General features: G+C 45.4%; 1 protein-coding gene across 2 annotated transcripts in view; it reads left to right on the top strand.

Moving 5' to 3' along the window:
• Window positions 1–13730, top strand: part of dscam (DS cell adhesion molecule) — a 220777-nt gene extending 207047 nt beyond the window's left edge. For both annotated transcript variants that reach the window (XM_033032509.1, XM_033032510.1), the window contains one exon: window positions 12635–13730. In XM_033032509.1, the coding sequence (XP_032888400.1) occupies window positions 12635–12975 (341 nt within the window). In that variant the 3' untranslated portion in view covers window positions 12976–13730. The remainder of the gene's footprint in view (window positions 1–12634) is intronic.
• Window positions 13731–23466: the final 9736 nt, after the last annotated feature.

The following is a 23466-nucleotide window of genomic DNA, read 5'->3' as shown; positions in this document are numbered from 1 at the left end:
TTAATTCCTGGGATGGCGGGACTGTCATATGTTGATAGAATGGAGCGGCTATGTTGATATACTCTGGAATTTAGAAGGATGAGAGGAGATATTCGTGAAACATATAAAATTATTGAGGGATTAGACACGCTAGAGGCAGAAGCATATTCCTGATGTTGGGGCATCCAGAACCAGGGGGCCACAGTTTAAGAATAAGGGGTAGGCCATTTAGAATGGAGATGAGGAAAAACGTTTTCACCCAGAGAGTTGTGAATCTGTGGAATTCTCTGCCTCAGAAGGCAATGGAGGCCGATTCTCTGGATGCTTTCAAGAGAGAGTTAGATAGAGCTCTTAAAGATAACGGAGTCAAGGAATATGAGGAAAAGGCAGGAACGGGGGGTACTGATTGTGGATGATCAGCAATGATCACAATGAATGGCAGTGCTGGCTCGAAGGGCCGAATGGCCCATTCCTGCACCTATTGTCTATTGTCTATTGTCCATTGCCTATTGAATGCACCTTTTAGTTAAATCTATCTCTGCCAACTAAAAAAATGAAATACTGAGATTAATAAATTATGTTCAACACAGGCATTCAAGGTGGGCCAAATGGCCTAATTCTGCTCCTATCACTTATGAAATCCTCATAACTAATACAGTCAATAGACAATAGCAGGAGCAGGCCATTTGGCCCTTTGAGCCAGCACCGCCATTCAATAGGATCATGGTCTAATCCGCATTCTAATAAGCCTCCTCGACAGCCTCGCCAAAACCTCCACATCCTTCCTCTAATGGGGCAACCAAAATTCCCGGCAGTAATTCTAGATGTGGCCTAACCAAGGTCCTGTAGAGCTACATTCCCATTGATGTGCAGGGAGAAACTGCAGATACTGGTTTAAGCCGAAGACAGACACAAAAATCTGGAGCAACTCAGCGGGCCAGTCAGTACCTCTGGAGAAAAGGAATAGGTTGTTTCTGGTTGAAACCCTTCTTCAGATGGTCAATAGATGCTGTCCGACCTGCTGAGTCACGATATTTTCTACGTCGTTTGTGATTTTCAGATGTGTCATTCTCAACCGTAGACACATAATGCTGAAGTAACTCAGCAGTACAGGCAGCATCTCCGGAGAGAAGGAATGGGTGACGTTTGATCTGATCAGTCTGAAGAAGGGTTTCGACATGAAACGACACCCATTCCTTCTCTCCAGAGATGCAGCCTGTCCCACTGAGTTACTCCAACATTTTGTGTCTACCTTTGATTTCAACCAGCCTCTACAGTTGTTTCCTCCACACTTATTCTCAATCGTATGTTATTTGGCAGCGTTAGCCGCGAGCTGGTAAATGTGCACCTGCATATTTCACCGACTTACATTACTCATTTTCCTTTTCAGTTACAAAATGTGCTAGATGCTGTTCCTTTCTCCCCAGCTGATCACGTCTCCGAAAGAAATGCCAAGAAGAAAGCATTTAAATCAAGCTAATTACTTTAGTAAATCAGCAACTATCCAGCAGCACTGCGGTGCTAATGTACAAACTCTGCCAGAGGCTTTGTTGTCCTGGTCTGCTGCAGTCAATCTTCTTCTTGCATGCCCAGGTTCCAATTCTTATGTTTCCAGGAGGGATTTTCTCAACCTGGCCCCTGAAGAGCCATTGTTTAGTTCAGGGACACAGCGCAGGCACAGGCCCTTCGGCCCACCGAGTCTGTGCTGACCAGTGATCCCCGCACACGAACACCATCCCACACACACCAGGGACAATTTTTAAAATTTACACCATAGGCAATTAACCTACAGACCTGTACGTCTTTGGAGTGTGGGAGGGGACCGAAGATCTCAGAGAAAACCCACGCAGGTGACAGGGAGAACGTGCAAACTCCGTACAGACAGCACCCGTAGTCGGGATCAAACCCGGGTCCCTGGTGCTGCAATCGCTGTAAGGCAGCAACTGTACCGCTGCGCCACCGTGCCGCCCGCATTGAAAAACAACAAAAAAACTAGATGCTTGAAATCTTTAATTAAATCAGAAGATTAAATTTAAGATCTGTGGCATTGACAGGATTATTGCATGGATTGGAACATTCAAAACCAGAGGGCATTGGTTTAAGGTGAGAGGAGAAACAATTACCAGTACCTTGAGGGCAGCGTTTTCACACGGGTGGCATGGTGGCACAGTGGTAGAGTTACCACAAACTTCGGCACCAGAGACCCGGGTTCGATCCTGACTAGACACTAGACAATAGATAATAGGTGCAGGAGTAGGCCTTTCGGCCCTTCGAGCCAGCACTGCCATTCAATGTGATCATGGCTGATCATCCGTAGAGACCACCACGGGTGCTGGTCTCTACGGAGTTTGTACATTTTCCCTGTGACCTGCGTGGGTTTTCTCCAAGATCTCCGGTTTCCTCCCACACCCCAATAACCTACCAGTTTGTAGGCTAATTTGCTTGGTATAATTGTAAATTGTCCCCAGTACGTGGAGGTTAGTGTTAGTGTGTGGGGATCATTGGTCTGTAGGCCGAAGGGCCTGTATACGCACTATATCACCAAACTAAAACTAAACTAAACTCAAAGGCGGTAGGTTAGTTAGTAGGCTGCTGTAGGTTACCTCTCGTGTAGATGAGTGATATGAGAATAACAGAGGAGTTGACAAGACATGTGGGAGAGAATGGGTTACAGTTGGATGGGAATGTAGAAGGTTGCATTTTGCAGATGACACTAAAGTGGGTGGTATTGTAGAGAGTGAAGATTGTTATAAAAAATTACAACAGCAGGATCTTGATCATTTGAGCAAGTCGGATGAAAAATGCTTCATGGAGTCAAGTGCGAGGTGTTGCAGTTTTTGAAGGCAAACCAGAGTAGGACCTTCACAGAGGATGGCAAGACCCTGGGGAGTGTTATAGAGCGGAGGGATCTAGGAGTGCAGGAAGATAATTCCATGAGAGTGGCATCACAAATAGAGGATGGTCAAGAAGGCTTTCAGTACATTGGCCTTCATCAGTCAAGGTATTGACTAAAGAAGTTGTGATGTATGTTGCAGCTGTAAAAGACATTGGTGAGGCCACATTTGGAATATTGTGTTGAGTTTTGGTCACACTGCTGTTGCTAGGGAATGTTGGTAAGCTGTAAAGAGTGCTGAGTAAATTTACGAGGATGTTGCCAGTACTTGAGGACCTGAGCTATAAGGAGAGGTTGAGTAGGCTGGCTCTCGATTCCTTGGAGTGCAGGAGGACAAGGGGTGATCTTATAGGGGTGTATAAGATATTGAGGGGAATGGATAGAATGAATGCACACAGCCTTCTTCCCAGCGTAGGGAAATCAAAAACCAGGGGAAGCAGGTTTAAGATGGGAGGGGAAAGTTTAGTAGGAACCTGAGAGGTAACTTTTTCACACTGAGGGTGGTGGGTACATGGAACGAGCTAGCTGAGGGGGTAGTTGGGGCAGGTACTATAACAACATCTGACAGGAGTTTGGATAGATACATGAATAAGAAGGGGTGAGAGGGATATGGGTCTAATGCAGGCAGGTGGAACTAGTGTAGATGGTGCATCTTAGCTGGCATGGGCAAGTTTCCATGATGTTTGACTCTATGACAGTAAGTGGAAGAATGCGATTGAAAGGATTGCTCTGTGTGTCAGCATAGACTCAGTGGGCTGAACGGCCTCCGACATTTATTAAAAAGTGATGTGATTATTATACAAACCATATTGCTGTAATATTACTTCCAAAACTTCTTTATCTTAAAGGGCCTGTCCCACTGTATGAGGTCATTCTAGAGTTCTCCCGAGTTCTCCCCTGATTCGAGCTCGTGTAATGTACGTAGCGGGTACGTAGGGGCTCGTACGAGTAAAAAGTAAAAAATGTTTTCATCACGAGTATTTTTTTACTCGTGGACATTTTTCACAGTGTTGAAAAAACGTCACGAGTTTACCGGATTTCCCGAGTACCTACCGTTACTCGTACGAGCCGCTACGTGACATCCACGAGCTCCCACGTACCCGCTACGTACTTTACACGAGCTCGAATCAGGGCAGAATTCGGGAGAACTCTTGAATTACCTCGTACAGTGGGACAGGCCCCTTAGTATCTCTCTTCTACTTTACGAGACTATTTAAGCTATCTGATTTCAGAGTTTATTGGCCACATGGGATTAAGCTGCGGTCAGTTGTTTGATTATATCTTTATGCAGCTCATTGTCAAAATCAGTTTTATTTTGTACCAGTGAGGCCCATTGCAACATTGTCATTGGTGTGTCAGTACGGCTGGTTTCTTGATCCATAACCTGATTTGCACGTGCTTTTAGTTATCGTAGAAGCATAGAAACATAGAAACATAGAAAATAGGTGGAGTAGGCCATTCGGCCCTTCGAGCCAGCACCGCCATTCAATATGATCATGGCTGATCATCCAAAATCAATACCCCATTCCTGCTTTCTCCCCATCTCCCTTGATTCAGTTAGCCCTAAGGGCGATATCTAATTATCAGTTGAGTGTTAAACATAGCTTTAAGGTGATACAGGGGAACTTTAAAGGGGAGATTTAGTTTAGTTTAGAGATACAGACCCTTCGGCCCACTGAGTCCGTGGCAACCAGCGATCCCCGCACACTAGCACTATCCTACATACACTAGAATAGAATAGAATAGAATAGAATAGCCTTTTATTGTCATCCAGACCGAAGTCTGAACGAAATTTAAGCAGTCATACATATAATACAATACAATAAAAAACAACAATAAACACATATTAACATCCACCACAGTGAGTCCACCCAACATCTCCTCACTGTGATGGAGGCAAAAGTCTTAGGGCTGCAGTCTCTTCCCTCCTCTTCTCCTTCTGCGCTGAGGCGATACCCCCCGGGCGATGTTAAAACCTGTCCTCGCGGCTCAAACACCGCGGCCCGGGGTAGTCGAAGCTGCCGCTCACCAGACCTGCTGACGCAGCCGCTGGCCCGCGGCCGAACCCCCGGTCTCAGGCCACCGCCGCCAGAACTGCCGTCCCAGCCCCCGGAGCATCGTTCCAGCCCCGAGCCGGATCGCCCTCACGTGAGTACTGCCACCGTCTCAGCCTCGCGCCAGGCCGCCCCGACCGGGCACCGCTCCTCCCTCAGGCTGGGCCGCCCCGACCGGGCACCGCTCCTCCCTCAGGCTGGGCCGCCCCGACCGGGCACCGCTCCTCCCTCAGGCTGGGCCGCCCCGACCGGGCGCCGCTCCTCCCTCGCGCCAGGCCGCCCCAACCGGGTGCCGCTCCTCCCTCAGGCTGGGCCGCCCCGACCGGGCACCGCTCCTCCCTCAGGCTGGGCCGCCCCGACCGGGCACCGCTCCTCCCTCAGGCTGGGCTGCCCCGACCGGGTGCCGCTCCTCCCTCAGGCTGGGCCGCCCCGACCGGGCGCCGCTCCTCCCTCAGGCTGGGAACGCCGTACCTCCCCGAGCTCGGCCACTCCGACGGGAGCCCCGTTCCTTCCTCGGGCCGGCCGTCACAGCCCCTCACGAAAGCCCTGTTCCAGCCCCGAGCCGGGCCGTCCTCACGGGAGCGAGCTCAGTGCGAGTCCTGGCGGGCTCTGCCTCCTGAGCCTTGAGGTCGCCAGCTCCGCCATTAGGCCTCAGCGCAGACGGAGGCAGAGAAGGGGAATACGACAAAAAAGTCGCATTCCCCCGCAGGGAGAGACAGCAAGCCCCGTTTCAACCCCCCCCCCCCCCCCCCAAAACACAAACTAAAAACCAAAACTAGACTAACCAAAACTAGGGACAATTTACAATTTTACCAAGCCAATTAGCCTACAATCCTCCCATATCTTTGGAGTGTGGGAGGGAACCGGAGCTCCCGGAGAAAACCCATGCAGGTCACGGGGAGAATGTACAATCTCCGTACAGAGAAGCACCCGTAGTCAGGATCGAACCCGGATCTCTGGCGTTGTAAGGCAGCAACTCTACCGCTGCCACACCATGCCGCCCTCACCAGGAGATGCGAGAATTTTTTTTTTTTAAACACAGAATGTGGCGGATGCCTGGAACATGCTGCCAAGGATGGGAACACTACAAACTATAAAGCTGATGAATCTATGTATAGCTAATGTCGGAGGGATTTTGCACTTCATATTTTGTATTCTGAATAAAGTTTATTTTGGTTTTTCAAAAAGAGATGGGGGTTGAAGCAGATACAAAAGTGATGTTTAAAAGGCTTTTAAATACATGAACATGAACATGCAGGAAATGGAGGGATATTGATCACATGCAGGCAAAGGGGATTAGTTTGGCCGCATGTTTGGCACAGATATTGTGGGCCGAAGGGCCTGCATGTACTGTGCTGTTCTATGCGCTGGTTTATTTTCCACCGTCCCTTAGGTGCAGCATAGTGGCGCAGGGGTAGAGTTGCTGCCTTAGATCGCCAGAGACCCTGGTTCGATCCTGACTACAGGTGCTGTGTGTATGGAGTTTCGACAGTCTCCCCGTGACTGTCATATGTTGATAGAATGGAGCGGCTGGGCTGGATACTCTGGAATTTAGAAGTATGAGAGGGGATCTTACTGAAACACAAAATTATTCAAGGTTTGGACACGCTAAAGGTAGGAAACATGTTCCCGATGTTGGGGGAGTCCAGAACCAGGGGCCACAGTTTTAAGAATAAGGGGTAAGCCATTTAGAACGGAGATGATGAAAAGCTTTTTTACGCAGAGAGTTGTGAATTTGTGGAATTCTCTGCCTCAGAAGGCAGTGGAGGCCGATTCTCTGGATGCTTTGAAGAGACAGTTAGATAGAGCTCTTAAAGATATCGGAGTCATGGGATATGGGGAGAAGGCAGGAACGGGGTACTGATTGTGGATGATCAGCCATGATCACAGTGAATGGTGGTGCTGGCTCGAAGGGCCGAAGGTTTCCTCCCACACTCAAAAGACATACAGGTTTGCAGGGTAATTGGCTTGGTCAAATTGTAACTTGTCCCTCGAGTGTGTGGGATAGTGTTAGTGTGGGGGGTCAGCTGGTCGGCGTGGACTCGGTGGGTCATAGATTCATAGTGTGGAAACAGGCCCTTCGGCCTAACTTGCTTATACCGGCCAACATGTCTCAGCTACACTAGTCCAAGTCAAAGGGCCTGTTTCCTCACCATATCGCTAGACTAAACTAAACTAAACCCTCTCAGTCCCTCTCATATATTCCCTCAAGGCAGCCCAGCTATATAGAGTGTGCAGAGGACTATTATGAAAGGATGGTTTCTTTTAAGGGGACACTCTTCAGATGAGTGGTTAAAGATGGGAGAACCCTTCTGTCAGAGTCTGGCCCCTTTAATGGTGAGACTGAGAGCGAGGGACAGGTCAGGTTACGTTGCTGCAAGTTGGCATTGTTCTGAATGTCAGCAGTGAGGTGAGGTCTGAACTGTTTTGTGTTAATTTCAAAGTAAAGTATCATGTTGGGACAGGTGGGAGATGATGGCTTGTCTGGGATCTTCACCTGTCCTGAAAACTACATGAAGGAGATTGTGTTCAGACATTTGGCGGAAATCTAGAAGCTCCAATATCACATCACCACCATCATTCCTTCATCTTTTATTAAGACAATTTCCAAGTTTAAGCGTCAGAACTGTTAACAGACGTGTTACATCGCATTGATTGCAAGTTCAGCAAATGCTATTGTTATTTTATTATGCTGCCAATGTGATATGTTTGCTCATTTACAGCTCTTCACTGTTAACCTTCCGTATCATAATATCAAGGCTAATGTAAAGAAAAGAACAAAAAAGGATGTGCTATCCAGTATCCACTGAACCAATGCCATCCACCTGCGGCTATTGCGATGAAGTTCAGTGCTATATTAACTGGGAAAGATTGCTTCATCTGCAGATAGACACATAAAAGCTGGAGTAACTCAGCGGGTCAGGCAGCATCTCCGGAGAAAAGGAATTGGTGATGTTTAGGTCGAGACCCTTCTCCAGAATGAGGGTCAGGGGAATGAGAAAGGAGAGGTATAACTGGCGATATAGAGAGATATGGAATAAATGAATGAAAGATATGCAAAAAAGTAACGATGCTCAAGGAATCACTGGGGGAGCGTCGAGTGAGGATGTTTAGTTTAGTTTAGAGATACAGCACGGAAACAGGCCCTTTGGCCCACCGCGCCCACACCGACCAGCGATCCCCGCACACTAACACTATCCTACACAAACACGCTAGGGGCAATTTACATTTATACCAAGCCAATTAACCTACAAACGTGTACGTCTTTGGAGTGCGGGAGGAAACCAAAGATCTCGGAGAAAACCTGCGCAGGTCACGGGGAGAACGTACAAACTCCGTACAGAGAGCACCCGTAGTCACGATCAAAGCGGGTCTCCGACGTTGTAAGCGCTGTAAGGCGGCAACTCTACCGCTGCGCCACCATGCCGGTGCATAACTCTGGACGGAGAGAGGAGGAGAACTTCTTCAAAGTAGGCATACCTTGAGGAGATTGCACAGTGGGGCAGACAAGTTGTGTGGGAAGGAACTGCAGATGTTGGTTTACACTGAAGATAGACACAAAAAGCTGGAGTAACTCAGCGGGTCAGGCAGCATCTCTGGAGAAAAGGAATAGGTGACGTTTCGGGTGGAGACCCTTCTTCACACTGAGAGCTGCATGAGTTCAACTTAATGTAGATACAAGGAACTGCAGATGTTTGTTTACCAAAAAAGACACAAAGTGCTGGAGTAACTCAGCGGGTCAGGCAGCATCTCTGGAGAACATGGATAGGCAATGCTTCAGGTCAGGACTCTTCTTCAATCTGACTAAAGATGTCGCCGTTCCATGTTCTCCAGAGCTGCTGCCTGACCTGCTGAGTTACTCCGGCACTTTGTGTCTTTTTCTTAGGTCAACTTAATTGCATGCTCTTGCCATTGTCAGAAGTCAGAGGGAGCAAAGGGGAGATTAGTTCATTCGAGTAATTTGTCCTAAGTACCATTTATATCTCTCATTCCCTTACATAGAAACATAGAAACATAGAAATTAGGTGCAGGAGTAGGCCATTCGGCCCTTCGAGCCTGCACCGCCATTCAATATGATCATGGCTGATCATCCCCCCCGATTCATAATCTGAAGAAGGATCTCGACCAGAAACGTCACCTATTCCTTTTCTCTAGAGATGCTGCCTGACCTTCTAATGTACTCCAGCTTTTTGTGTCTGTCATCGGTTTAAACCAGCGTCTTCTAGGCAGTTCCTTCCTACAAGTTCAGGCTATACATGGCTAAAGGATACAAAAAGAGGTTTATCCTTAATGGCAACAGCATCATTTCATGGTAGATACTGAACAGACAATGGTTACCACAAATCCTGGACTAACCAAGTTTCTCATGAATAAGCTCCTGAGTGATTCTTATTGACTTGAGACCAAAAGCAGCTTCATTTTCTAAATGCTGGAGGAACTCAGCGGGACAGGCGGCATCTCTGGAGAGAAGGAATGGGTGATGTTTCGTGGGCAAGACCCTTCTTCCAACCTAGAGTTGGGGGAGGGGGGAGATACAGAGATAAGGAAGTGTAAAGTGTGAAAACAAGACATCAAAGGGGGTGGAGATCAAGGAAAATGTAGAATAGATCGTTGTTAGCTCGGAGAAGGTCTTCTTCTTGCGTATGGCGTGCACAGCCTAAAGTTGTAGGACACCTTGTTCTATTTGATCTTATTTGTTTGTGCACGCCAGGTTGATTGCATTCGTCGAAACAGGGCGGACCACGTGAAGGTTGCATTCTCCCACCCCTAGGAGAAGGTAACCACAATGCAAACAGGTGGAATGTAATCAGGGACAGTCAAACTGGGAAGGGGAGAGAGGGAAAGCAAGTGTTATTTGAAGTTAGAGAAGTCGATATTCATTTTCTGAACCTTCCCATTTGGTTTCACCAATCAGAAACTGTGGTCATGTGAAAATATGTGCCTGGTTGTCAACACATACTAGATGGGCTGAAGGGCCTGCTTCTATCGTGTATGATTATATCAATCTATGATTCTGCTTTCATACCCTTGAAGGAGAAGAGTTTGAAAAACTCGTGACTCTCAGAGAAAAAAAAATGCCACACCTCTATTTTAAATGATGGCTACCTTATTTTTAAACAGTGACTCATAATTCTAGATTTCCCCATAGGAGAAAAGATCTTCACATTCGTCTTGTTAAGCCATCTCGGGATCTAACACAAAAAAAATCAGAAATTATTTTCTTTTCAATAGAAGTCAACTCATTAAATCTTTCACGTATTACTCGATGGCTAATATTCAATGGTGAATATTTAATGTAATATTCAAGCGCTGTACAGTGGCGCAGCTGGTGAAGCAGTTGCCTCACAACACCTGAGACCCAGCTCGATCCTGACCTCGGGTGGTGCTGTCTGTGTGGAGTGTGCACATTCTCACTGTGGGTTTCCTCCTTGTTCTCTAGTTTCCTCCCACATTCCAAAGACGTGAAAGGTTTATAGGTTAATTGGCCTCTGTCAAAATCGCTCCTAGTTTGTAAGGAGTGGACGAGAAAGTGGGATGACATAGACTGTCGTGAATGGGTGATCGATGATCGGCGTGGACCTAATGGGCTGAAGTGCCTGCTTCCCTGCTGTGTCTCTAAACAATCTAAATAATGCTAAAGGTAATAGACTATGAAGAGATTAAAACACTCTTTGTTCTACAGCTGGAACATTGTGTCTTTGAATGGTTAGCGAGTCATTGAAGAGGATGTTGGGGAGATTTACTAGAACATTAGCAAGAATGAACAAGTGTGGATACTTGAGAAACTGAAATTGTATTCATGTTTAAAAAGGAGTTTAATAGAAGTCTTCAACATTGCTAGGTATTTCGATTGAGCCCACAAGAAGATTTCATTGTCCTATACAGGGACACATGACAATAAACTCACTTGAACTTGAAGAAGGAACTGGTGAAAAGGTTAAAAGTCAGAGGTCACAGTTGCTGAGTAAAATGATCAAACAACAAGACATGAGATGAAGATTATTTTCATCCAGTGTGTGGTAATAATCCTAAATCATCACCTGATGTTGACTTGGAAGCAATTTCATGAGTAACTTTCAGTGAATAAATAGTTGATCAGGTGGCTGGGAAGGGATCAGTGGGTAGGAGGAGATGATTGGTATTGAAGGGAGATCCCAACCGCTATAATGCACCTTAGATAGACACAAAATGCTGGAGTAACGCAGTGGAACAGGCAGCATCTCTGGCGGGAAGGAACGGGTGATGTTTTGGGTCGAGCCACTTCTTTAGACTGAGAGTCAGGGGAGAGGGAGGCACAGAGATAAGGAAGGGTAAGGTGTGAAGACGAGATGAGGAAATGGGGATCAAGGAAAATGTAGAATAGATCATTGTTATCTAGGAGAAGGTGACAACAAAGCAAACAGAGATACAATTTAATCAGGCGGACAGTCAGACAGGTCAGAGAACTAGGAAGGGGGAGAGATGGAGAGAGAGGGAATGCAAGGGTTACTTAGGGAGGTTAGAGAAGTCAATATTCATACCGCAGGGTTGCAAACTGCCCAAGCGTAATATGATGTGCTGTTCCTCCAATTTGTGTTGGGCCTCACTCTGACAATGGAGGAGGCCCAAGACAGAATGGTGATTGTGGGAATGGGAGGGGCAGTTAGTGTTTAGCAACCAGGGGATCAGGTAGGTTTAGGCGGACTGGGTGGGAGGTGTTCAGCGAAACGATCACCGAGACTGCGCTTGGTCTGGCCGATATATAAAAGTCCACATCTTGAACAGCGGATTCCAATCCTTCCAATCTAATTGTTCTCTCTAATATGGCTCCTGAGCCAACCTGGTCAAATTTCCCCTCATTTCTCGAGTCAAGAGTGTTTTATATGTCCCAAACAGAACAATGAAATTCTTACTTGCAGCAGCACGTCAGAATATGTAAACATAGTACTTTGCAAAACTGTGTAATAAATGAAAAAATGTTCAGACAAACACACATACATGGTTCAATTCAGTTTATTGTCACGTGTACCGAGGTACAGTGAAAAGCTTTTGTTGCGTGATTTCCAGGCAGCAGAAAGACGGTAGATGGTTGCAATCAAGCCATTTACAGTGTATAGATACATAGAGTCATGGAGTGATACAGTGTAGAAACTGACCCTTCTGCCCAACTTGCCCACACCGGCCAACGTGTCCCAGCTACACTAGTCCCACCCGCCTGTGCTTGGTCCATATCCCTCCAAACCTGTCCTATCCATGTGCCTGTCTAACTGTGTATTTAACGTTGGGATAATCCCAGCCTCAACTACCTCCTCTGTAAGCTTGATAAGGGAATGCAAGGTAGTGCAAGGTAAAGCCAGCAAAGTCCGACTGAGGATAAAGTCCGAGGGTCACCAAAGAGGTAGCTAGTAGTCCAGCAATGCTGGCATTGCACTCGTCTTCCTTGCCATCGATTGGACTAGCAAATTAACTTTAATGCGAAGGTACACAAAAATGCTGGAGAAACTCAGCGGGTGCAGCAGCATCTATGGAGCGAAGGAAATAGGCAACGTTTCAGGCCGAAACGTTGCCTATTTCCTTCGCTTCATAGATGCTGCTGCACCCGCTGAGTTTCTCCAGCATTTTTGTGTACCTTCGATTTTCCAGCATCTGCAGTTCCTTCTTAAAAACTTTAAAGCGAATCCTGTTTGTGTGTTTACAAATGATCTCATTTTTTTGATTGTCCACACAGGTGACCTTATGCATCTGCCGCCGTACCTAAGGGTGGACTTCCTGATTCACAGAGGCATTGCGGTTCCCAGCAGGGAGCTGGGTCAAGCGCATGCCTGCCTGGAGCCTCAGAGACGGGGCACCATGAAACGCACACAAGTCATGGAGCCCATCCCAATGGAGGCGGCAGGCAGGGACGTGCAGCAATGGCAATCAAGCACCACATCGACATTACCTCAGAGGGAGAGCGCAGAACGTGGAAAAGGCCCCAAGTTGAGCAGCTCACAGGAATCGCTACTGGACAATCGCGGCCACTTGAAGCAAGGGAACAACCCCTACGCAAAGTCCTACACACTGGTATAACAAATGCATGTCTGTACGAGGCTGTAAATAGTTCAATTGAAAGCTACCTTTTTTACTGGTTCCAATATTTATAATCAAAAGATTTGCCAAAATATTTAAAAAAAAATTAGATATTTGCAAGGACTTTGTTGTGACATGTCTGAGCAAATGAATGTCTGTGCATTTTTTTTAAAGGAGCCCTCTGGTTATCAGATATGCACAGATCGTGGTGTTTTTACTCATTTCCTATGAAATGCATGGAGGCAGAGTAGAGAGGCATTGACATTAGCACAAAAAAGAATTACAGTGAGCGGAAAAAAAAAAATTACAAAACTTCTGTCACCTGCGAACATAACACGTAAATAGTTTAAATACCGCACAGATAAAAACGAAAAGCTACATTTGTGGTTGAAACAGCGATCCCTGATTGATTGAAGAGTTTGCAAGCAAGTAACTGATCACCTTTCACAGTCAGTTAGAAGCAGAGGCTTAAAGTAACACAGCACTGAAGGCGGCCGATTGGGTCCATTTTGCCGATGTACAGAGACACTCCCCGACTTACGCCACAGGTGACTTGCGTAAACTCACACTTACGGAAAACGTTCCGTACTCAGTCCCCAGCGGAAATCTAGGCAGTTTGTCAACTCTACAACGCTGTACGATCACTCGCATGTACATCAGAAACAAGCCGGCAGTGTTCACCGGCATGGTGGCGCAGTGGTAGAGTTGCTGCCTATCAGCGCTTACAGCGCCACAGGCCCGGGTTCGATCCTGACCACGGGTGCTGTCTGACCTGCGTGGGTTTCCTCCCACAATCTCCAAAGACTTACAGATTTGTAGGTTAATTGGCTTGGTGTAAATGTAAATTGTCCCTAGTGTGTGCAGGATAGTGTTAATGTGTGGGAATCCTTGGTCGGCGCGGAGTCTGTGGGCCGAAGGGACTGTTTCCTCTAAAACACTACAACTAGAAACTAAAACTAGAAGATATTGTGCCACAGAAAGTACCCTGGGCGCAGCCAGACAATTAATACTTTCTGTGAGTGATTTCGGGCAAGAAATGGGGATAATCATTCCGACTTAACGTAAAATGGAACTTCGCATTTATTGTCACTTAACCAATTAAGGTACAGTGACATTTGAGTTACCATTCAGCCATAGTAAATGAAAAGAACATAATACATAAGGGTTCACAAAATGTAACCCGTACATAAGTCAGGGAGCGCCTGTACATCAATTCAAGCTTTTTTTCCTGGTGTTCATTAGGCTAAGGATTAACATTAACAAATATTTTTTGAAATATAATTATTCTATTGAAATAACTTTACACTATGAACCCACAAGGCTGGGAATCAAATAAGAATGCTTGGCATCTATGTTTCCTTGATTTGTTTGATTTACTGACCATATTTATGTATTATATATCCATTTATGTATGTGTGTTTGTATCTATCTAGTTACATACATAACACACATACACGTGGATATGGAATATGTGTGTGCGTGCGCGTGCGTGTGTGTATATGTGTGTCTACGTGTAACTGTAAATGGGTCGGAATTTATTTTAGGTAAATAAAATGAAGAAAGACAGAAAACCCAGTAATAACTAACGTTTCAGCTACATGTGTGTCTACCTCCTCAGGCTTGCATCTGGCCTCAAGCTCTAACCAAAGTTTGGTGACCTTTAATTCTTTACTACATAGTTGTTTGTGTGTGTTTTCTGATGTAACATTTTATCACTTGCCCCCTGCACAAACCTTTCAGTCTGGTTGTTGTAATAATAAAAACTTTTGAACATCAAAGACAAAACAAATATATACTATATATATATAATATATATGTACGTATGTATGTATATGTGTGAGTATATATATATATATATATATATATATATATATATAGCATTATTTTACAAAATTGTGACTGTTACAACTGGGTAATCATGGCTATGAGAGCTGACCGAGAGAGTGTTACTTTAGGCTAAGATGCTTCCTCGTTCTCAAGACCACTGTATTTCATGGAGATGGAGCGAGTTATCTGTGGAACGAGATTGCGACCAAACACAATGCCACAGAGGGGTTTTATAAACACGATTTCTGGGCCTCTCGACCAGACGTGATTTGGGCATTGTTTTCATTGTCCGAAGACATGCATGTACATCAAGTTTGCTTGTGACGAGGGTAGCTCATCTGTGAAGGGACTTTGATGAAATATGACTGAACCTCATTCTTCCTATGATAGCGCCCTTTCCAGGTTTAGCCTTCCAATTTGCCTCTTTGAACAGTCTTGCTATTGAAATTGACGCAGATTGCTTCCAACATCTGTGGATTTTTCTCCTCGTCTAAGAATAGTAATTCAATCCCCGATCCTTCATCCTCCTCCACCCTGTGTCCGGACGGGGATTGGTTTGGGAAGAAGTGGACATCCATGAAAATGTTAGCGTCACTCTAAAGTCTACCCAGATCATTCATGGTAACAGTTACTGCTACAGTTTAGTTTATTGCCACCTGTACCGAGGTACAGTGAAAAGCTTTTGCTAACAATGAGCTTGGTTTTGGTCTCATCCGCTTTGCAAGAACTCAAGCAAAGAGCAGTTCCAAGGTTCGAGAAGAGGAAGTTTGTATAACATTTTTATATGATAAGACTACAAAGGAGCACAATTGTTTTTTGGGAGTGTAATGGAAGGGTCAATGCTAATAGTGTTCTGATCAAGTCTATGATGGGAAGGTCGCTGGTTTCTGTTTCACACTAGGCTACATGCATCATAACCAGACCCTCTTCTGAATTTATCTCTGTGGATTCCTGAGGCAATAAGTCACCCTCACAACCAAAGCATCGAGCAGCTGCTTGCTGAAGCCATGCTTTTGGTCTCATTGCAAGGACATGCACCTCTCCAATGTAGAGGTTTAACATCACGAAAACTATCACCTTCAAAGGATGGTGTCCACAATATTCCTTTGGCATCACTGATGTAAAATAAAGCTATATATATATATATATATATATGTGTGTTTGAATTGACAAAACTAAAAATGTTACGATTCTCTGACTGAATCTCAGGTCACAAGGATGCCACGCAAGGCTGTGGAGGCCAGGTCAATGGATATTTTGAGATGGATAGCTTCTTGATTAGTACGGGTGTCAGGGGTTATGGGGAGAAGACAGGAGAATGGGCTTCAGGGGAAAGATAGATCAGCCATGAATGAATGGCGGAGTAAACTTGATGGGCCGAATGGCCTAATTCTGCTCCTATCAATTACGAATAAACCCTCCGTGTTTTACCAACTTTGGTTGACTTCCAGTGCACTGCAAGTAGGAAGAACGATTTAGACACAAAGTGGAACTGTCATATGAGGAAAGATTGAAAAGACTAGGCTTGTATTCACTGGAGTTTAGAAGGACGAGGGGGTATCTTATTGAAACATATAAAATTATAAAAGGACTGGACAAGCTAGATGCAGAAAAAATGTTCCCAATGTTGAGCGAGTCCAGAACCAAGGGCCACAGTCTTAGAATAAAGGGGAGGTCATTTAAGACTGAGGTGAGAATAAACTTTTTCACCCAGAGAGTTGTGAATTTATGGAATTCCCTGCCACAGAGGGCAGTGGAGGCCAAATCACTGGATGGATTTAAGAGAGTTCGATAGAGCTCTAGGGACTAATGCAGTCAAGGGATATGGGGAGAAGGCAGGCACGGGTTATTGATATGGGACGATCAACCGTGATCACAATGAATGGCGGTGCTGGCTCGAAGGGCTGAATGGCCTCCTCCTGCACCTATTTTCTATGTTTCTATGTTTCTTAAAAACTGGTGTAACTTAGTGGGATGGGCAGCATCTCTGGAGAGAAGGAATGGGTATCGTTTCGGGTCGAGACCCTTCTTCAGACTGGTTAGGGGTAAGGGAAATGAGGGATATAGATGATACTGCAGTGAGATGAAGAACAATGAATTTAAGATATGCACAAAAGAAACGATGATAAAGGAAACAGGCTACTGCTAGCAGTTTGGTGGGTGAAAACAAGAAGCTAGTGCGACTTGCATGGGGGAGGGATGGAGATTGAGTGAATGCTGGGGTTACTTGAAGTTAGAGAAATCAATATTCATACCACGGGTTGCAATCTGCCCAAGTGAAATATGAGATGCTATTCCTCCAATGTGCGTTTAGCCCCACTCTGACAATGGAGGAGACCGAGGAGTGAAAGGTCAGTGTGGGAATGGGAAGGTGAATTAAAGTGTTTAGCAACCAGGAGTTCAGGTAGGTTCAGATGAACTGAGCAAAGGCGTTCAACGATTTATACAGATATAACAGGGCGTGTGAGCCAAGCTGATTTGGTTTGATAGGAGCTGGTGCTCACTTGTCTACCATGGATGGCTAAGTATAAATGTAGGCACAAGGAACTGCAGAAGCTGGTTTATCAAGAAAGACAAGAAAGTACTGGAGCAAGGTTAGGGAGCTTCTCTGGAGGACACGGATAGATGAAGTTTCGAGTAGGGCCCCTTCTTCAGAAGTCTGGAGAAGGGTCCTGAACCAAAACATCGCCTATCCATGACCTCCAGAGATGCTCTCCGACCTGCTGAGTAAATCCAGCACATTGTGTCTTTTTTGACTAAATACATGGCTTGTCTCTAACGATAGCGTTTGTGCTTGTGATTTCCTTCCTAAATCTTTGTGGCATCAAGTAGTGAAGATGGGATGATAAAGAACCTTCTTCCTCATCTTCTCACGGGAAATCACAAACACCATTGGAACCCAAGTTGATTGGACTGGACTGGAAATATGAAAGGCTTATATTCACTGGAATTTAGAAGGGTGAGAGGGTTTTGTATAGAAACACAAAATTGTTAAGGGATTGGACAGGCTAGATGCAGGAAACATGTTCCCCAAGTTGGGGGAGTCCAGAACCAGAGGTCACAGTTTAAGAATAAGGGGTAGGCTATTTAGGACTTTTTCACCCAGAGAGTTGTGAATCTGTGGAATTCTCTGCCACAGAAGGCAGTGGAGGATGTATTCAAGAAAGAGTTAGATATAGCTCTTAGGGCTAACGGTATCAAGGGGTATGAGGAGAAAGCAGGAATGGGGTACCGATTTTGGATGATCAGCCGTGGCCATATTGAATGGTGGTGCTGGCTCGAAGGGCCGAATGGCCTACTCCTGCATTCATTTTCTACGTTTCTATGAAAGGAAAGTTTTTTTTTTAACAAAACTTGGGAGTTGGAAAGTTATTGAGAAAAGCAATTGTATTTCCAATCAAATGCATGTCCATAAAAACGCAAGATAATGCCCTCTTGTGCCATACAAAGTGCACATATAAATGTTACCATTTATGCTATGTGTACTGTGCCTTGTATTACATATTGGCTCCCTGTCCAACACTGATTACATAGCTGACACCTTTATGATGCATTCTCGGCACCAATGCACCCCTTGAGACAGGTAAATAAACGCAACAGTTTCTGGATTGTTAAATGTGTATGTTATTGTTTTGTCACCATTGGATTTTTGATTCTGACTACCGTAATCATTGCTAGGTGTCACCACTAACCATTGTGGGTTTCCAAACTAATTACTGTAACATTTTTGATACGAGCTACTGTATAGTCAGAACTACTTCGACTGGATCTCAATTTGCACATTACAAATACTTTTTTTCTAACGATTCTAACTTTTAAAAAAAACTGCAAATGGTGAAATGGCATTGTTGAATGAATTATTTTTCAAAAAATGCTTAAAAGTAACAGTTGCCAACACATCGATGGAAATCCCTGCAGATATTCAAAAAAATCGTTCTCAATATGGCAATTGTTCAAACTAATCGAGGGAAGGTCTTAAAAGACGAGTTTGGAAGTATTCTCAATTGGCCAAATTTTAATGACGGGTCTTCCGAAAGTATGTGTTTTTGAAGATTTCCTTGTCAAAAGAAAAGGAGATGGGGATCAGTATAATCCTTTTCCTACCAGGGTTGTTAGGGATTAAGGCAGAGCTGGAGGACAGAGGGGTGCAACCAAGATCTTCTCTTCTCCTTAAACCATGATGAAATATTAAGACTCTTGAATTATTATTGAAATTCATCCTGAGTCCAATAAGGACATAACCAAGACTAATGCCAACGGTAAAAGTGCATCCTGTGTTAATGTTTTTTTTTAATATATAAAGTGCATCTCTACTGGAAAACACTAAATGAAAATTAATCGAAATTCACAGATTTTTAGACATAGTCTACTAACGGCACTAAACACTTGAGCTTACACTTTGGGAGGTAAGGGGGGGGGGGGAGGGGGTGGGTGTCTCCTGAGATTTTCATTGTGCAAATGCGCTTCCCCCACTGAGTCTGGTGGAGGTGGGGCAGAGAGTGACTGGGACTCTGTCTCTAAACCATTCAATCGAAAATCTGTGTTGTACTGCAATTTAATAGCCCTATCTCCTCTGACCATGTGTTAATTGATTCCTTAATTGCACCCCACAACTCTCTCACAACTCAGTCAGCCTGATATTGATCGCTGTTTGATTGCAAATGGTTTTTAAAAGGTTTTTTCTTTACTTATTGTTTGTGGGACGTTCCACTAATAATTGTGCAATAAAACATACATTTCTGATGCACACCAATGATGAATGTGTATTTTGTTGCGGAACCAGACTCTTAAGACCTAGAAATACAATCACCTTTGTGCATGGATTGTCCGTAACGCAGGAATGAAGAAACCATCATGTGCATGCCTGCTAACAATAGGGCGGCACGGTGGTGCAGCTGTAGAGTTGCTGCCTTACAGTGTCAAAGGCCCGGGTTCGATCCTGACTACGGGTGCTGTCTGTACTGAGTTTGTACGTTCTCCCTGTGCCCGCGTGGGTTTTCTCCGGGAGCTCCTGTTTCCTCCCACATTCCAAAGGCGTGCAGGTTTGTAGGTTAATTGACTCCTGTAAATTGTCCCTCGTGTGTCGGACAGAACTAGCGCACGAGGTGATGGTTGGGCTGCGTGGACTCGGTGGGCCGATAGGCCCGTTTCCACGCTGTATCTCTAAACTAAACCAAACTTACCTTCAATATACAGCATAGCATTGAGCATAAAGTGCACAGGTCAATGATGCCCAAACAAGGATCACAGGTCAATGATGCCAAACATTTGTCCAACCCGTATTTGATTCCAGCAGATAGACACAAAGTGCTGGAGTAACTCAGCAGGTCAGGCAGCATCTCTGGAGAAAAAGGTTGGGTGACGTATCGGGTCGGGACCCTTCTTCAGACATCCAGCATGGACAGCACGTCATGCAGACACTGGAGATGAAAGGGTTAAATATTGAGCCTGGCAAGGTAACCAGCAATCGAGGGTGCAGCTACTTTGAATGCTGTGAAGCTTGTTAAAGTATAGTTAAGCTGCTTCCACACAGACCCATAACATTCACGAGCTAAACTAAACAGGAGATGGATTGGCAACTTCTGCGCTGTCTTGTGCTGGGGCAGCAGGGCAAAGGCCGCGGACAGCAATAGGATCAACAAACTCATCGGGAAGGCTGGCTCCGTCCTGGGGGCGGAGTTGGATTCATGGGAGGTTGGTCTTGGAGGGGAGGATGCTCCTCAAACTACGGAGCATCCTGGACAATACAGCTCACCCCCTCCATGACACACTGGTCAACCTGAGGAGTACCTTCAGCAACAGACTGGTTCCACCAAGATGCAGGACAGAATGCCACAGGAGATCCTTCTTACCTATGTCTATCAAACTGTACAATTCCCCATTCTTTAGTGGGGTAGACTCAGACTGACTCCCTCCCCCCCCCCCCCCCCCCCAATCCCCAATCCTTTCCACTCTTCACTTTAATTTCATGTTTCATGTATTTTGTGTTTTTATGAATGTTGGTAGATCAATTTTCCTCCTGGGATTCTATTGTAATTTCCGTCCTGGGAAATCAATTTCGCTCCTGGGATTCTAAAATTCTATTGTATCGTACATAGGAGATACAGTGACTCAATCCAGATCTGCTTTCGTAGCTGCAGTTTTCAGAAAGTTAGTCAAGCTCTGCCTAACCTGTCTTTCAACCTGATGATGAGGAGCTGAAGGTCACAGGGAAATATGCCTCCTCCTTTTCTTATGTTGAGGTGGTCTTTACTTGGCATAAGCATTGCATGATTCCTGAGGTCCAGGTGTTGTATTAACCTGGTTATGGGGTGGTCTGCCCCATTTAAAAAGTGTTACAAATTCATTAGAATTCACGCCCTAAGCTTTGGAAAATCGTCACGCAAGATCAGGTGGGTGTTACGACATTCGTTGTTCATAGGTTTCCACATTGTTTTGAACTCAAGCTTACAACGTGTCATATTTGCTTTTAGACTTTAAGACAGTGCATAAATGGGTCATTCGGCCCACCAACGCCACGCCGATCACCCCGTACACTAACACTGTCCTATTCACGGGGGATAATTTTACAATTTTTACCGAAACCAATTAAGCTACAAACCCACACGCCTCTGGAGTGCGGGAGGAAACCGGAGCACCCAGAGGAAACCCACATGGTCACAGGGAGAACGTGCAAACTCTCTCCAGACAGCACCTGTAGTCGGGATGGAACCCGGGTCTCTGAGGCTCTGAGGCAGCAACTCTGCCACCATGCGCCCGTAACTGACATACAACATAAAGGGCAATGGTGGACACAAAATGCTGGAGTAACTCAGCGGGTCAGTTTCACTTTCAGTTCAGTTTAGTTTATTTTCACGTGCTCCGAGGTACAGTGAAAAGCTTTTATCGCGCGCTAACCAGCCAGCAGAAAGCAATGCATGAGTACAATTGAGCCATTTAGTGTATCAGCTCAGTTCAGTTTAGTTTATTGTCATGTGTACCGAGGGGCAGTGCAGCGTCTCTGGAAAAAAAGGATGGGAGATGTTTGGGATCGGGGACCCTTCTTCAGGCTCACCAGGTAATGGTGTTCTGTTGTTTCTGCTGCCCTTGTCCTTCCCATCTTTGCTTTATTGTCACATTTTCCAAGCTACAGTTCATTCGCTCGTGTGTCAGACGACGTGTCGCTCGCTGTTGGCTTCCGTCGTCGTCCAACATATTGACAGAATTGGTCGCCCGACGTGTCACAGAGTGCATCGTGTCATCGTTTCCGAGGATCGCCACGAGGAGGCTTCTGTCATGATCCCCTAAGGTACAGTGAAAAGCTTTTGTTGCACGTTGATCAGCCAGCGGAAAGACAACACGTGATTATAATCGAGCCATCTATTCACAGTGTTACAGCCGGTAGCGTCTTGTTGAGTTGCCACACAGTGCACTCTGTAGATGGGACAAACTGCTGCTGTTGTGTTTCGGCAGTGTAGTGAATGAGTGGATTGGGGGGGGGGGGGGGCATTGCCAGCAGGCTACTATGGCCTTTTGAGCTATAAATGGGTCGGTTGTAATCATGTTTTGTCTTTCTGCTGACTGTTTATCATACAACAGAAGCTTTTTACTGTACCTCGGTACATGTGACAATAAACTAAACTAAACTAAACTCTACCGCTAAGCACTGCGGCACCCTTGATGTCACTGGTTCTGTCAATGAAGGAGGCTAGTCTTGCTGTGGTTCTGTGGGATTACTTTGGGAATCACCTCCACAACCCTACACCAACTCAGACGTGAAGCATCAACTGAAACCTCACTGATTTCTTAGCGACCTTGAGCTATCTAATTACAAGGCAAATGAAAAGATAAGGAATTTTCATTTAATTACTTTGGTTTAACGTTTTTAATCATTTAGTTTAGAGATTCTAAACATTTTTGCGCTTTAAATAGTTTTATTTTAATCAATTTTAATTACTTTAAATAATTTGTTTCCATTTTAATAATTCTTAAATGTGATTTGACGTCAGAGACGTTCGAAAAGTTTAAAATGTTCAGTAGTTTTGATAAAAAGCCAAGGCTCTGCTCCCAGCCTTGACTCCTGTGGAAGGAAAAGCTGGAAATACTCAACAGGCCACAGCGGTACACATGGAGAGAGACGAATACTCTATTGAACTGGGGCGGCACAGTGGCGCAGCGGTAGAGTTGCTGCCTTACAGCGCTTACAGCGCCAGAGACCCAGGTTCGATCCCGCCTACAGGTGCTGTCTGTAAGGAGCTTGTACATTCTCCCCATGACCACGTGGGTTTTCGCCAAGATCTTTGGCTTCCTCCCACACTCCAAAGACGTACAGGTTTGTAGGTTAGTTAGCTTGGCATTCATGTAAAATTGTCCCTAGTGTATATAGGATAGTGGTGATGGGTGCGGGGATCGCTGGTCGGTGCGGACTCGGTGGGCCGAAGGGCCTGTTTCCACGCTGTATCTCTCAACTAAACTAAACTAATCCAATCCAACCCAGGTCGCAGGGGCTGTGAGGTAGCAGCACTAACCACTGCCCCCACCCTGCCACCCAGCCATCAGATCCAGACTGAGGATTCCTGAACGGAAACCTCTGGAGACTTTGCGCCCCACCCAAGGTTTCCGTGCGGTTCCAGGAGGTTCCCAGAGGTTTTTGTCAGTCTCCCTACCTGCTTCCACTACCTGCAA

Source organism: Amblyraja radiata, chromosome 14 (genome assembly GCF_010909765.2).
Source record: "Amblyraja radiata isolate CabotCenter1 chromosome 14, sAmbRad1.1.pri, whole genome shotgun sequence".
Lineage (NCBI taxonomy): Eukaryota > Metazoa > Chordata > Chondrichthyes > Rajiformes > Rajidae > Amblyraja > Amblyraja radiata.
The sequence above is the reverse complement of the archived record's forward strand: the minus strand, read 5'-3'. Positions and strand labels throughout refer to the sequence as shown.